General features: G+C 32.7%; 2 protein-coding genes across 2 annotated transcripts; both read left to right on the plus strand.

The window, feature by feature from the left end:
- Nucleotides 1-7,225: 7,225 nt before the first annotated feature.
- LOC125853854 (uncharacterized) lies at nt 7,226-9,589 on the plus strand. The gene is made up of 3 exons (XM_049533606.1): nt 7,226-7,416; nt 7,528-7,618; nt 9,177-9,589. The coding sequence occupies exons 1-3, from the start codon at nt 7,350-7,352 to the stop codon at nt 9,310-9,312; spliced, it is 294 nt and encodes a 97-aa protein (XP_049389563.1). The 5' UTR covers nt 7,226-7,349; the 3' UTR covers nt 9,313-9,589.
- Nucleotides 9,590-10,263: 674 nt separating this feature from the next.
- On the plus strand, nt 10,264-13,714 carry LOC125853857 (UDP-glucuronic acid decarboxylase 4-like). The gene is made up of 8 exons (XM_049533610.1): nt 10,264-10,558; nt 10,650-10,953; nt 11,211-11,353; nt 11,949-12,028; nt 12,167-12,250; nt 12,431-12,505; nt 12,594-12,686; nt 13,391-13,714. Exons 1-8 carry the CDS (start codon nt 10,279-10,281, stop codon nt 13,598-13,600), a joined length of 1,269 nt encoding a protein of 422 aa, XP_049389567.1. The 5' UTR covers nt 10,264-10,278; the 3' UTR covers nt 13,601-13,714.
- The last annotated feature ends 1,395 nt before the right edge of the window (nt 13,715-15,109 follow it).

A 15,109-nucleotide genomic window follows, 5' to 3' on the forward strand; every position in this document is an offset into this window, starting at 1 on the left:
ATCAAATAATACAATATATACATGAATGAACAAAAAGTGCAATCCTTTATTGATTCTAATTAAGGAATCTCATGTTCATTGAATGTCTAATACCACTAAAAGTTTCAACTTTAATTTTACAGTTAACAAGACTCCATGAATTAGCAGTAAAGAATTCATTGACAACCGACTCAATCATATTTTTCAACAAAAATAAAAAATTAATCGTGATGAAAAAATCATTAGTTTCTAAACCTGACTCTGATACCACATTTAGGATTTAATAGATTGAGAAATGTAACAATCTAACATGAATATCCTATCAACTATTTAGGATCGTAGAGTAATATGATTTTCACTTAAACAATAAATTTAGACAAGAAAACTTACCTGAATTCATGGTAACCTTCTTGAATTCTTATGCGGAATTATTTTTCCTCTTTCTTTGTTCTTGAGAAAACATTTCGCTCTCTTTCCTTACTTTATATTTCCTTACTTTACAGAACATTTTTTTATGGAGAAAAAATGTTGTTCTCATACTGACAGAGAGGACCCTTTTATAGAGTTTGAGTGGTTATTCTACACTTATCATCAACGTGTAGAAGTTAAGAGAAGTGGGGAGTTATATTAGAAAATAACTTTCTTTTCATCCAATAAGAATTCAACATATTATTTTATTTTTATTTAATTATTAAATCACATAATTAATGGTCAAACGTTGGTCATAACTTTCAAACCTTCTCCGGGATGCTGTGAAATAAGTGTGATAGTAAATGTGATGGAATCGGTTAATCGTACAGGATGAACAAAGATTTTAGCGGATGGTTCTCAATAGTTGGGAGCCATCGTAAAAAAATAGTGGTTGCACACGATTTTTTTCAAGCTAAATATTGAGAATTTATCCAAGTTGATAGTGAATTTTCAAGATGGTAGTGTTGGTGTTTCCATTTATTTCTGCAATCAAAAGTGTGATTATGTAAATTCCATATATGCATCTACATAGAGTGGAAACAAAGAGGGAAGTATTGAATATTGAACAACTTAGTATTTTTTTATATAACTATTAGAGTTATGAGGTTTATATTTTCTAACAATATCTCCTTCTCATAAAAGCAATCTCTAAAAGCTTACTTTTTTGCATTTGATGGATATCTTATCTTACTCTTGTTTTCAATACAAGTGGTTATAGTTGTAACTGAATTGAATTTGGTGTTAAAGGAGAAAGAAGAATAAGGTGACTTGTGCTTTTGATTAAAGATTTTACTAGTCTTCAATTGATATTGACTTTTGTGTAATTCATTAATTATATATATAATAAGTCATTATCTCAGGACCTTATATGTTAAAAAAATGGTAAAGATAATTATATAAATTAAAAAAAATCCACCGACCAACCTGTGTCTCTTGTTTTTTTTTTGTAAGAAGAAGAAAAAGAAGAAGAGACACTAGTCTAAATGATCAACAATACACATCAATTATTTCACTTATTATTCATTTTCTATTTATGTCTAATATCCTGCATTCTTTCATTTCCTTTACCTAAATGAATGTAATTTCACTTCAAGCAAGTGATATGAAGTTATTCCCCTATTCATGATTCGAAGCAAAGAATCAAATTTTAAATAAAAAATCACCTGAAATAAATATTTACATCAAATTATAGTAATTAATTAATTATAATTAACTAATTTATTGAACACAAATATGCACCCTTTAAAAATATTTAATTATAAATATTAGTATTAAAAACGTGTGTTATGTACACATAACACGGTAAATATCTCTCACCTCATTAGATCATTTATAGATATGTAGTGACCAACGACATCGTAACAAGAAAATGAAAGAGAAATACTCCAACATGAAAGGGAATCATAGCCCCGAGCCAAGACAGCTTCCTCACCTCCAGAAGGGTCTCTGACCACGCCATCATTGTGCAAGAGTACATCTCTCACTTCAAGAAAATGAAAGGAAAATACCATAATATGATCTTGAAGATATACTAGGAGAAAGCTTTTGATCGATGGAAATGGTCATTCATCAAAGACACCCTTCACTTCTTCAGTTTTCCCCCTAGGTTGTCCACCCTTATCATGTCTTGCATCACAACCAGCTCTATCTCCGTTTTGCTTAATAGGGGAAAGTGATTACTTCCTATGCTCGAGAGGCATTAGATAGGGTGACCATCACCCCATGTCACCCTATCTATTCATTCTCTGCATAAAGAGATTGTCCAGGGATATTGACCTTACTGTCAAAAAGAAAAAATGGACCCAGATCAAGACTACCACCAAAGGTCTCAAAATCTCTCATTTCTTCTTTAATGACGACCTCACTCTCTTCTCCAAAGCTGACACTAGGAACTGCGCCACCATAACTGACACCTTTAAGAAATTCATGGCCTCCTCTGGCCAGAAAATCAATTGTACCAAGTCCAAGATCATCTTCTCAAATATTGCACCATTGATAGTAAAACTTTGTGCTCCAACCTCTTTAACATCATTCCTATTGACAACTTTGGAAAATATTTAGGGTTCTTATCTTTCACAAATGACCCACTAATGGTGACTTTCAGTTTATTATGGACAACATGAGCAAGAAGCTAGCAGGCTGAAAAATCAAATTCTTAAATATGGCGAGGAGGACTGTCCTCACAAAATCAAGTATAAGCAATATTTCCTCCCATGTCATGCAATACATCAAATTGCCTACCAAGGTCACAACTTCAATTAACAGTGTCTAGAGGAATTTCATCTGGGGGACATCGCCTAAAAAAGAGAAAAAATCATCTTGTCAATTGGGACACTATCACCCTTAGCAAAAGCAATGGGGGACTTGGACAACAGAAACGTGAAGTGAGAAATGCAAGCTTAACATGGACAACTTTCAAGTGTAGGGACAACCTCTGGAGAAAAGTTCTAACCTCCACGTAGCGCAACCTTGACACTGATCCCCACCAAAAAGGAGTAGCCTTATGTAGTTGGAAGAACATTCAATGGGTTGGAGGGACTGTAGAACTGCAACACACTGGTGTGTTCACAAGCGAGACAAATGTTTTTTTCCTCAAAGATAATGGATCCCCAATCTGAAGGCCCTCGGCCAGATCATTTACTATGAAAGAGGAAAATCTTAGAATTAGTGATCTTTACAAAAATGGTATTTAGAACTTCAACCACATATCCTTCTACCTTACTAAGGACCTCCAAAACATCATCAAAGGTTATTGCTTCACACATCATAATCATAATCAGGACACAATGACCTGGGGTGCCTCCAATTCTTGACATGGAGCGCATACCACTATATCAACAACAAAATTTTAGCTATCCACCACCCTAATTGATACATTTTGACTGGATCTGGTCAACTAATGCCTCAAACAAAATCAAAACCTTCCTCTGGCTTCTTGCAGACTCCCAACCAACTACTCTCTCCACCAAAAGGTCTAGACATCAGCCACACCTGTCATCTCGTTAATGACCCCAAGAAAGATATCAATCTTCTTTAATATCCAAAACTCAATCCTCCTTTAGGGGAACATCACTCGCAACTTTACCATCAATCCTAATTTTTGTAGTTCCAACACCACCAATTGGGTTGACCTTTGGAACATATTCAAGAACAAGCAATTCAACTCCACAATTGGCTAGGGAATGCTCCTTCCTTTTTGCATACCGAACATTTGGCTAACTAGGAACAATAACCAATTCAACAATAAGAGAGATCTGATTAACGTTAACAATATGATTAGTCAAGCCACTAAGTACCATTTTATGGTTGCCCAAAAGGTTACAACCAAGAATGCTAAAATAAACATTCTTGTCAAGTGGGAACCACCAAGTGTGGGGACCTACAAGCTCAACATCGATGGTCCGTTAAGACGAATCTTGGACTAGGGACCTATGGAGGAATTTTCAGAGACCAGATGGGCCATTTTACACTAGGCTTCGTTGAGCACAACCCCACACAAATCCCATTATGACCAAACTGCAAGCTTTAAAAAAAGGCTTCAAATGATAGTTGATCACGACCTAACTCCGTTGGAAATCAACACTGACTGATGTTATTTATATGATTGAACATGACCATTTTACTCTATGATAACCTTATTGATGAGTGCAGATCATTAATGCAGAAGTTAGGTGCCCCAAGGATGATGCACATTTTCAAGGAACAAAATAGGATGGTGGTCGACTGGCGAATGAAGAAAATTTCAACTTACCAATTGTTTTGCTAGTTCCTCCGATGTATGCCTTTACATGAATGAGAAGCACATTACGGGAGCTACTTTTGCTAGAAAAACTACATCTAATGATTTTACTATCTAGGGTCGGGATGTGGTCCAACTGACTATTACCTAAACTTCGCAACGCTTCTTAAATAATGAATAAAAAATATTAAAGTATATTCAATCACTTTTCATATTTTATTATTATTATTATTAATGAATTATTGTTAATGAATTGTTTTTATTTTTTATAACTAAATATAAATAGTATATACAATTTGATTTCATAATTTTAATTTTTTAATTTTAAAAATACTATATCATTATTATACCACATTTATTAGAATCTTTAAGTTCAATTTCGATATAGTAAATCGATAAACATAATTTGTTCGACTTATATATATTCTTATAATAGATAATTATGACTTTAGTTTTTTAAGAAACGTTTTAATTATATTATACAAATACTTATAAAAAAAAATTTAAAAAAAGAACAAACAATCCTCTTTGCTAATTAATTACATAAAAAAGACATTTCAATTTAAATAAAATGGTTAAAGTTTTAATAACTAAATAATTATTTTCATATTGATGCTAATTTATAATCATATCACTATAATATAAATGAGAATGTGAGGAGCTTGGGGTCAAGCTAGCTGCTTACATTTCCCAAGCTCCTCACATAATAATTATTTTGTGGAATGTTTGTATATAATAAACTACCCAATCATTTTTACTATTTGTATAATGAGTTGTTTTATTTCAATTTATTTATCTTATTTTCATACTTAGTTGTTATATACTTTAATTATGAAAAAAATTACTTTTAAAATTACAATAATACTAAAATCACAATATTTTGTCTCCTTTAACTTCCTCTAATATAAAAATAGCAATAAAATCAATTTAAAATATTAAAAATTTGGTTAGCTCTCGAAACTTCACATGTATTGCATAATTAGAATTGAGCGAGTAACATATATTATTTAAAAATTAGGTAAATAGTACTAAAACATAGTAGAAATAGTACTAAGAATCAACTAAAAATATTAAAAATTCGATAAACTCTCAAAATTTCATACGTACTGCATAATTGAGATATAGCGAGTAACATATATTATTTGAAAGTTACATTAAATTACGTTAAGAGTACTATAAATCACAATAATTAACAACTTAAAATATTTGAAAAATATATTAAAATATGATTAACTCTCGAAATTTCACATATGCTATATAAATTGGGACAAGAAGAGTAACATATATTATTTTAAAATTACGTTAAGAATACTATAAGTCCCCACATAAATTGAGACAAATAAAATAGCAAATATTTGGGCCCGTGCTTGCACGGGCTCATTGTGACTAGTATTTATATAAAAGAGAACCCTAGGCCTGCCTACGTGGCGCCACCACAAATCATGATTCCCTTTTAATTAATTTTATTTTCAAAACTAGCCTTCCCCTTTCATGAAAAGTTGTGACTTTTAAGAAAAAATGTGACTTTTATGAAGAGTTGTGACTTCTATGAAAGTTTGTAACATTTGTGAAAGATTGTGACTTTTCCAAAGAGTCGTGATCTTTCCGATAAGGCACAATAAGTATTTGTTCACACTACCCTTTGTTGTCTATAAATAAAAGAGTTTCTTCTTATTTTAAAACAACGAAAATTTTGAACTTCAACTTCTTCTTCTTCTTCTTCTTCTGCACAATTAAATATTTGATTATGAACTTCTTCTTCTACACAATTAAATATTTGATTCTGAACTTCTTTTTCTTCTTCTGCACAATTAAATACTTGTGTACTTTGCTCCTGTTGAGTGGCTCACTGGCACTATTGTTTTTGTATCATTACATTGGTGAATAAAATTGTTTCGTCTCGAGAGAATCTATTTATTTAAACCTCGGGTACTAGAGGGGAATGATTTCCTTAAGGAGAAAATGTGCATTTAGTGGACTCAATTTTTCCGTTATGTTTCATTCTATTATTACATATCCTGGTATATTTTTTTACAGTCATTAATTTATGTTTATGATATTAATTGTTGTTTTTGAGTACATGTTTTGAACTTTGTTGTTTATGTTTTTGTAAAGTTATTGTTATAAGTATTTGTTAGTACAGACTCTATGTAAATCCAACTACTGCAGATTCACAAATAACTTTTTACAGAATACATTTATGTACAACATTCTCCCAATAGAACTTTTCTTCTCCAAGAGATCAAGCCTAAAAATTTATATGATTTTTTGTTGTTGTGATAATAATGTTAATATTAACAACAGTAAAAAACAAGTCAAATGATAGAATTAAAACTAGCAATTAATTATAATTATATGATACACAATGATGACTATACTCTCGCACCAAAGTACTTTTTTGAACTTTTTTCTCATTATCTCTTACTTTGCTTTCACCCTTTCCAAGGATCCTTAATGTTCTGTTTGTGCACAACTTCAATTCCAAAACACTATCATAACTATATTACATATGAAATTTGAATTTTGAAAGATTGCATTTTAATTTTAAAACACATAATGACTACATATTACTTATTATTGGTATATCATATGATTATGGAACCTTTGCTCTTGATAAACACATTAGTTATATATATATCCTCTACACTCTTAAAATTAAAATACAAGAAAAATTCTATTCTAATAAATTTTAAAAAAGAATGTTTTAACCGCGCGAAGTGCGTGCTCATTTACTAGTAATATACATAAATTATACGCATAACTATACATTTCGATATTCATAATCATGGTATTTGATACTATTATGAATATCATACTCAAATCCATTTAAGTGCATATTAATATCTACCAAATACTCTATCATATTAAAATCATAATGTTAATAATTTCAATATAATAATTCGATATTTACCGTACCAAGTATGGCGTGACAGTAAGAAGGCCCATTGGAAAGTATTTGGGGAATCCGGTTGGCGGCCGGGGCATATTGAAGGCGGTATATTGACTAAAACGCGTGCTGTCCAAGATCTCCACAAACGTAACGTGCTTCTACTCTACTCTCTTTTGGCAACTGCAAATATATAAAACAGAGAAAACCATCATCATATATAAAAACCTCCATAGATTTTTCTCTGCCCATAAACACAAAAAATCTTTCAAAATGGCAGAGAATAACACTATGGAATCTGTCAGGAAATGGGTTGTCGAACACAAACTTCGAACAGTTGGTAAATCATTTGTGGTTTTGAATCTTGATTGTTGATATGGTTTATCTATGTGAATCAACAAATATTCTCTTTCTTTGATTTTTGATGTTGGGTTTTTGTTTTTGGTTGAAGGGTGTTTGTGGCTTAGTGGAATAGCGGGTTCAATTGCTTACAATTGGTCTCAACCCCATATGAAAACTAGCGTTAAGATCATTCATGCCAGGTAATTCTGTTCTTCTTAATTCCCAATTTCTGTTTGCTTGCAGAAGGGCTTGACGACTATAAACATAAGTTATTGTGTTACCCGATTCATAGATTGATTCTACTTGTAATCGATTCAATTTTGAGCTAGGGTTCCTTAGCAGGACCTGGTGATGTTAATTGTTGAATTTGCTTGCTGTATCTTTTACTCTATGTTTGAGTTTGGATTGTGGGTTAAACCAAAGTTGCTCGGACTTGGTTTCAAATTTTGCAAAATCTAATTTTTAAGATTTAGAGCTACTGGATACGGGAGCTGGAATTCGGGTATGGATACTTCTAGAATGCTCACACACACATAGGCTTGGAAGTTTTTCAGATCTTCATATTCATAAGCAGTTTTTCAACTTTAGAGTTCAGGGTTTGTTTATTGGAAAAGGGGAAGTGAGTTTGGGGGTGGGGGACTTGACAGGACATTTGATCCCCTTTTCCTTTCATCATCCTCCGAATTTGGTTCAGAAAGGGTATTTACTCTCTTTATTTCAACTCAAATGTTGTACAAAAATCATGCTGAGTATTTGGATTTCAAAGGCGCCGGTTCATTTGGTTAAAGATGCCCAGAATTTATGAAACCAACCTTATTGGGAGACACTTTCATAGATTCTCATAGGAGGTTGTCTTAACCTTTTCCACAATCTCGTGAAAATCAATGTGTCTTAATCTGCAAAACTAGCCGAGGGGTAGCACTGGTGTTGTGTTTCAGAACTGTGTTTCATCAAACAGCAAGAAAGAAAAAAAAATTCAATTTTTACAAAAAAAACTGTCTTTTCTTGGTTTTCGATTGGGGAAACATTTCTGTTACAGAAAATTCATTTTTTTGGTTGCTACTCTTCACATTTTTGAAGCTGACACCAATATGTCCCATTCACTTTGACAAGATCACGACGGGGAGAAGGGGTAGTTGCTAATATAGTTCTCGGGTTTTTGTCCATGCTTAGACATTCTTCTAATTGGACAAGCTCTTATTACAAGGTTCCATGAAAATACTTACCTGTATACTTCATGTACGTGCCGTGCCTGTTTATTGTATTATGTTGATATGGATGACCTTGTGTTAAGTTTGAATCCCCTGACTGTTCCATATTTCATTGTATTATGTTGATATGGATGATCTCCTTGTGTTATGCTTGAATGCCCTTGCTGTTCTACTTTTAGCTTGTTGTGAATTGTGATTGTCTAGTTTTGTGGTGGGTAAGATGAATGTATTGATACTCGTTAAATGAGATTTATGGTTATAATGTTGAATACAAGAAACCTAGTAGGATATTAGGAGGTGCATGTGTTCCTAGTATTGAGAAAAGATCCTACTTTGACAGGTCTTGAATGCTCTGTTTTTAAGATTCTTGCAATTTGTACATCTTGCCTTGTTATCCTGTTATACGAGTAAAGTCTGGTGCACTCTACAATGTGATGCCTGTGGTCTTGAAGAAGGGATAGTTACATGCTCCGTCTTAACTAGAACTGCCTTATTATTATTTTTTGAACTTTCGTCAGGAGTAACTGTTGTTTTTGTTGATAATCAGGCTGCATGCACAGGCGCTCACACTTGCTGCATTAGCAGGGGCTGCAGTTGTCGAGTACTATGACCATAGCTCAGGAGCTAAAGCAGAACGTGTTGCCAAGTTCCTCCAACCGCAAGCCCATTCTCACAAGGAGTGAATCACTAATTCAATGAATAAAAACCATACTGATTAGGCATAGCTTTGTATGGAAAAGTTTTACTATATCAAATTTTTAGTACTGGGTTTCCTCCCTAGGATATGTGATTAATGTGGGCATGCTGCTACGCCAGGACGAGTCCCTTTTCTGAAGGGCTAATGAACTTTGTGGCTATAGTTGTAGCTTTCTTGGCTAAGATCAGACATCATTCCCGATTCATTTTGATTTTTGTGTGGTTTATTTACAGATAATGATTCATCGAAAGTGCCCTTCTTAGCAGTATAAAAAAAGATGCATAAATTGAAGTTTTGGGTACCTATGTTGTATATAGGAATGGGAGTGCCAACCAAACAGGTTAAGTTGAATATAAGCTAGTAAAAACAAGTTAAGCAAAAAATGGATAAAATAATTGATTAATCCATATTTTAAACGGAGTTACTCGATGGATAATATATATCATGCTAAGGATGCTAACAAAATTCAATAAACTCAAAGTTAGCTTCAAAACAAGAATTACAATCAATTTCAGTCATGCTCCAAATCTACGTAACATGCCATTGCACTCAATAACATCAAAACTCCACAATTAATTTCAAAACATTCAGAAATGAAGAAGTACAAAATAGAGTAGAAACAACACTTTATAACAAAACCAGTGTTAGACTTGGTCATAATACATTAGGGATCTAAACATTTTTTTTGACAAACTTTTAATCTACATAGACTATAGTAAAGAAAGCTAAGGTTAGCTTAAATAGGTAGAAAGGAAGATTAATTATAAGAAAGCCATTAATTAATTAGTTGAGTCTTTCTGACACAAAGTAACAACTTTAGAACAATTCAAAGCTATTATTCCATGACTCATTCCTTTTTACAACCCACATTTCGGATCTCTTATTACACCCATCGATCCATATTCTTGAGAAAACTAAAAAACAAAAAATTAAAAATTAAAAATTGTCCAGCATGGGAGGAGCTGAACATCTTGAGAAAACTAGTGTAAAAAAACACACGATGATGAGCAAGAAGGCGTTATCTTCTTCCATCGTTAATTACGTGCTTGGAGAGCAGCGACTCATCTGTTTATTCATCGGAATCATTGTTTCAGTTTCCGCTCTCAGTGTGATTAATCTCTCCCCGCGTACCATCAGCAGTACTGCTTCTGTTTCCCTTGATCATGTCTCATCAACTCCTATTCCTCGAAGAATAACGTATGAGTTGGTTGATCATGGAAACATTAATGCAGGCATGTAAATAACGTATTATATTTATTTTTCATCCAAGTCTGAATAGTGTTAAGAAAATGGACGTTTATAAGTTTATTAAGTATTTTGCAGGTGGAAAGGTGCCGTTGGGATTGAAGAGGAAGAATTTGAGAGTATTGGTAACAGGTGGAGCAGGGTTTGTGGGGAGCCATTTGGTGGATAGGTTGATAGAGAGAGGGGATAGTGTGATTGTCGTTGATAATTTCTTTACTGGTCAGAAACAGAACCTGTTGCACCATCTCAATAACCCTAAGTTCGAGTTGGTTAGACATGATGTGGTGGAACCTATCTTGCTTGAAGTTGATCACATTTATCATTTGGCGTGCCCTGCTTCTCCTGTTCATTACAAGTATAATCCCATCAAGACCATTATATCCTTTTACTACTAATAATTAACTTGTTTCCATGTGATCTTTTAAATTAACTTGGAATGACTATTAATTGCCCTTTTAAAAAAAAAAATTAGTGATAGAGTTCAAAATTCATCCATCCATGACTACCATGTGGAGTGTTTTTTTATAGTTCGAGGATAATTTTGACCCTTTTCTGTTAAAACAATTATAATGAACATTTTGGAGATTGTTTATTTTTTGGTTAAGATTCCTTGATTTAAGTAGATAGAGATCACAAAACAAATGTGATGGGAACATTGAACATGTTGGGGCTGGCAAAAAGAGTAGGAGCTAGATTTCTGATAACTAGCACAAGTGAAGTGTATGGTGATCCTTTGCAGCATCCTCAAGTTGAAACTTATTGGGGCAACGTTAATCCCATTGGTTAGTCAATTCCTTCATCCATATTTTACTATTCTTGAAATCGAGATTCTCATTATAGTTTGTTCACATGTCAATGGACAATGTAACTAAGTAATTTTTTTTTTTAAAAAAAACTTTTTGGGTAGGGAAAATGGGAGATGGGAGACAGGATAATTACGAGGTAAAAATTTAACTCATTAACAAGATGAAAGTTTAGATAGTCAATCAACTGAGCTATAAGATTCTCAATCATTCTCTTCTCAGCTTGTTATCTTAATCAATTGGGCTGACAAAATGGTTAGAAAAAGCAAGTAACCATCCAATCCAACCCATAACTGATAATTTAAAAATGGATCAAATATGACACTATTATCTCGTAAAAAACGATATATCTAGATGAATAAAGTAGAAATCCATATTAACTATATTCATTTGTCAGCTTGTTATTGTTCATGAGTTCTTGGAGTCTAAGCTTATTTTGACTTTTAACTTGTATTCTCACTTGACTATTCCTGTAACCATGGATAATCCGTATTCAATATGGACGAGTCAAATATTTTATTCGATCTGATCCGCTCGTTTGCCAATCCTATGACTTGGTTTGATGATTGAGCAGGTGTCCGGAGTTGTTATGATGAAGGAAAGAGAACAGCTGAGACTTTGGCCATGGATTATCATAGAGGACTTAACGTTGAGGTTTACTACTAATTTAAAAGAAAAATTGTACATTTTGTTTTCAAGATTCCTTGCATACATATCAAATTCAGAACTTCTTAAAGGTTTAATTCAAATATGAAGAAGTTATTATTTAAGAACATTGTTGTTTTTTTTCAGGTTAGAATTGCTAGGATTTTTAACACATATGGACCTCGTATGTGCATAGATGACGGTCGGGTTGTGAGCAATTTCGTTGCGCAGGTATATGTTACTTCATCCTTCCATATATAAATCGAAAACGGATCATTTTTCCAGACAAATGAACAAATTTTTCTGTCCATCTAAAAGAAAATTTCCATTAATAAATCACAAAGGAGGTCGATGAACACGACTAATATGTCATGTGGATTTGTAAATTTTGTGTGCTATATATATTTGCAGGCATTAAGAAAGCAACCATTAACTGTTTATGGAGATGGGAAGCAAACTCGAAGCTTCCAATATGTTTCTGATTTGGTAAATTCCACATATTTCCTTGTCATATTTGTGATCTTTCTTAATTTTTTGAGGGCTCTAATGTTTTGGTATTATAATTAATAAATAGGTAGAAGGATTGATGAGGTTGATGGAAGGAAATCATGTAGGTCCTTTCAATCTTGGCAACCCTGGTGAATTTACCATGCTTGAACTAGCTAAGGTATTACTAATTAAATCTTTGCATCTCATGTTCTTTTGGATATGTGCTTCATCATTAATAAGTGAGTAAACATTAAACAATTGATCCCTTCTAAAATAGACATGAAAATAGTTTAGGGAAGTAACTATAGATGCAAGTATGTTTGTGTACTAGTATTAGTTTACATATTGTGCTTAGGTTGTTAGAGCATACTTTAATTACATAATTATATGCTTAATACATTTTTTATATGTGGATATGATTCTTTTTTCATTTCTAAGCATGTGTAAATTCTTTTTATTTTTCTTATATAATCATGAATCGTGGTGAGATTTGACTCAAGATTTCTTTCTACTTTGATACGTATCACTATAAGAAATGAACATATTAGGTCTACAACCCCAAATATAAGCGCAAAAAGGTGAGACTTGTCAAGACCAGACCAAGTCCCCCATCCCACTACTACTAATGTGAGACTCAACACTTGTGCACCTGTCAACTAAAGAGTGAGCAATATATAGCATGTGTGTCTAACCTCGAGTAAATCCAGAATTGAGATAAGTCTGACTCTGATATTATATTGAAGTGTGTGGCATCTTTGACAACTAGAGATGTTATAACACCCTTAATTTAATTGCTTAATTAAATTTTCCCCAATAAGTACTCTTAAATATTAGCCCTACAAGGTTGAGAGATGTATCATGAACTAATATTAATATTTGCAGGTAGTACAAGAAACAATAGATCCAAATGCAAAGATAGAATTTAAACCAAACACAGAAGATGATCCCCACAAAAGGAAGCCAGATATTTCAAAAGCAAAACAACTTTTAGGATGGGAACCAACAGTCTCCCTTCGCCAAGGATTACCTCGCATGGTTGATGACTTTCGACGACGTATATTTGGCGATGATAAGCTCGATTCTGGTTTATAGTAAATAGTACTATACTATAATACTCTTTCCATAATTTGGTTATGGATGAAAGAAAGATGACAAGTTGAAGATGAATACGTACAATTACTTATATAGGTTATATATATTGACTATACTTTTCTTTCTTTTTTCATTAATAATTATTTCGGAATAAGGTTCTCTGTTAAAAGAGGATAATTGAATTGGAAGGTGTTTTTTATTTGTGTATTAGAGGATATTTGATTTGGAGTGTGTTGTTTTTGTGTATCAGAGGATAATTGAATTGAAAGGTGTGTTTTTTGTGTATTTGTTAAATCAAGAACAATAGTTTTGAAAACGTCGATGAGCAATTGAGCATATAGTGAGATTTTTTGTGTTTGATGAAAAAATTAAATTTGCACCATTGTGTCCTACTATGGTCCGTAGTTGTAACACCTCTTACTTAAGGATGAAGGTTTGACACATCAGAAATTTTAGTCATTTCTCCGTACCTTAGGACAACTTTTATCTCCTCTACTCACTCACATCAGGATAATGCTATTCAGAGTATTTCTAAATTTTTCTTATCTCCTCTACTCACTCACATCAGGATAATACTATTCAGAGTATTTCTAAATTTTTCTAAGGTTGTGCATGCATTCTTAACACGATTCTTCTGTACGATAAAAATTTTTTTCACAAAAACCTCTCTCAAAGAACTAGTTGTAAAAAGTTTTGGAGTTCCTCATCAATATTCAGTCGTTATTCAATTAATTTTAAGTAATTAAGGTATGCAAGACTTGCTCTATTTGTGTGAAAACATTATTGTTCTTTTATACATTGCATTTCTTCATACTAGTGTAATTTTCTTTCATGAGACATGTTAGTGCTTAAGCTATGAAATGTTATGTATTTCATTCCAAATGTCATGAACTTAGATTTTTATTATGTTCCTATTCTATGAATTTCATTGTTCTTACCAAGAAAACATGATAAACTATGAATTGCGATTTTTCTTCAAAGTAAGAACGTTATGATTTTACGATAGGATGTACATGATGATGAAATATAAACCATGATTATGAACCCTTGAGCTAACTTTTATCACATAAATATTTTGGAAGAACTATTGTTAACCAAGAAGGTGTGAGTTCTTAAGACAAGCGCCTAAAACTACTAATATCTTATGTAAATGATTAAGCATTGATTTTATTCTAAAGTCGGTTTTTCTTGATTCTCCTCGCATTTCATTCAGTATGCTTTGGGTGGTCATTTTCCCTTCATGTATTTTCCTTATGTTTCATTCTATGTTATAGTATTACATATAAGTACTATATCACATGTCCTCACATCCCTTTTTTAGGGGCACTGCAGGTTCAAACACCAGAATGACAAGGCTACATGCTAAATGTTGAATACACAATTTTTGATGAGCCCCACTTGATTCTTATGACATGGGTTGAACTTATAAATGAGCGGGTCAATACCCCACTCAAACTTAGACAGATTGAGCAAGTTGAGTTTGATTTTGCCACCCCTAGCTACTTGTAT

This window comes from Solanum stenotomum, chromosome 1, assembly GCF_019186545.1.
Source record: "Solanum stenotomum isolate F172 chromosome 1, ASM1918654v1, whole genome shotgun sequence".
Lineage (NCBI taxonomy): Eukaryota > Viridiplantae > Streptophyta > Magnoliopsida > Solanales > Solanaceae > Solanum > Solanum stenotomum.

Coding starts and splice junctions, on each gene's coding strand:
- LOC125853854 (XM_049533606.1), top strand. CDS start 7,350: ATGGCAGAGAATAACACTATGGAATCTGTCAGGAAATGGGTTGTCGAA. Junction 7,417..7,527: donor ACACAAACTTCGAACAGTTG/GTAAATCATTTG, acceptor TTTTGGTTGAAG/GGTGTTTGTGGCTTAGTGGA. Junction 7,619..9,176: donor GTTAAGATCATTCATGCCAG/GTAATTCTGTTC, acceptor GTTGATAATCAG/GCTGCATGCACAGGCGCTCA.
- LOC125853857 (XM_049533610.1), top strand. CDS start 10,279: ATGGGAGGAGCTGAACATCTTGAGAAAACTAGTGTAAAAAAACACACG. Junction 11,354..11,948: donor GGGCAACGTTAATCCCATTG/GTTAGTCAATTC, acceptor ATGATTGAGCAG/GTGTCCGGAGTTGTTATGAT. Junction 12,029..12,166: donor ATAGAGGACTTAACGTTGAG/GTTTACTACTAA, acceptor GTTTTTTTTCAG/GTTAGAATTGCTAGGATTTT.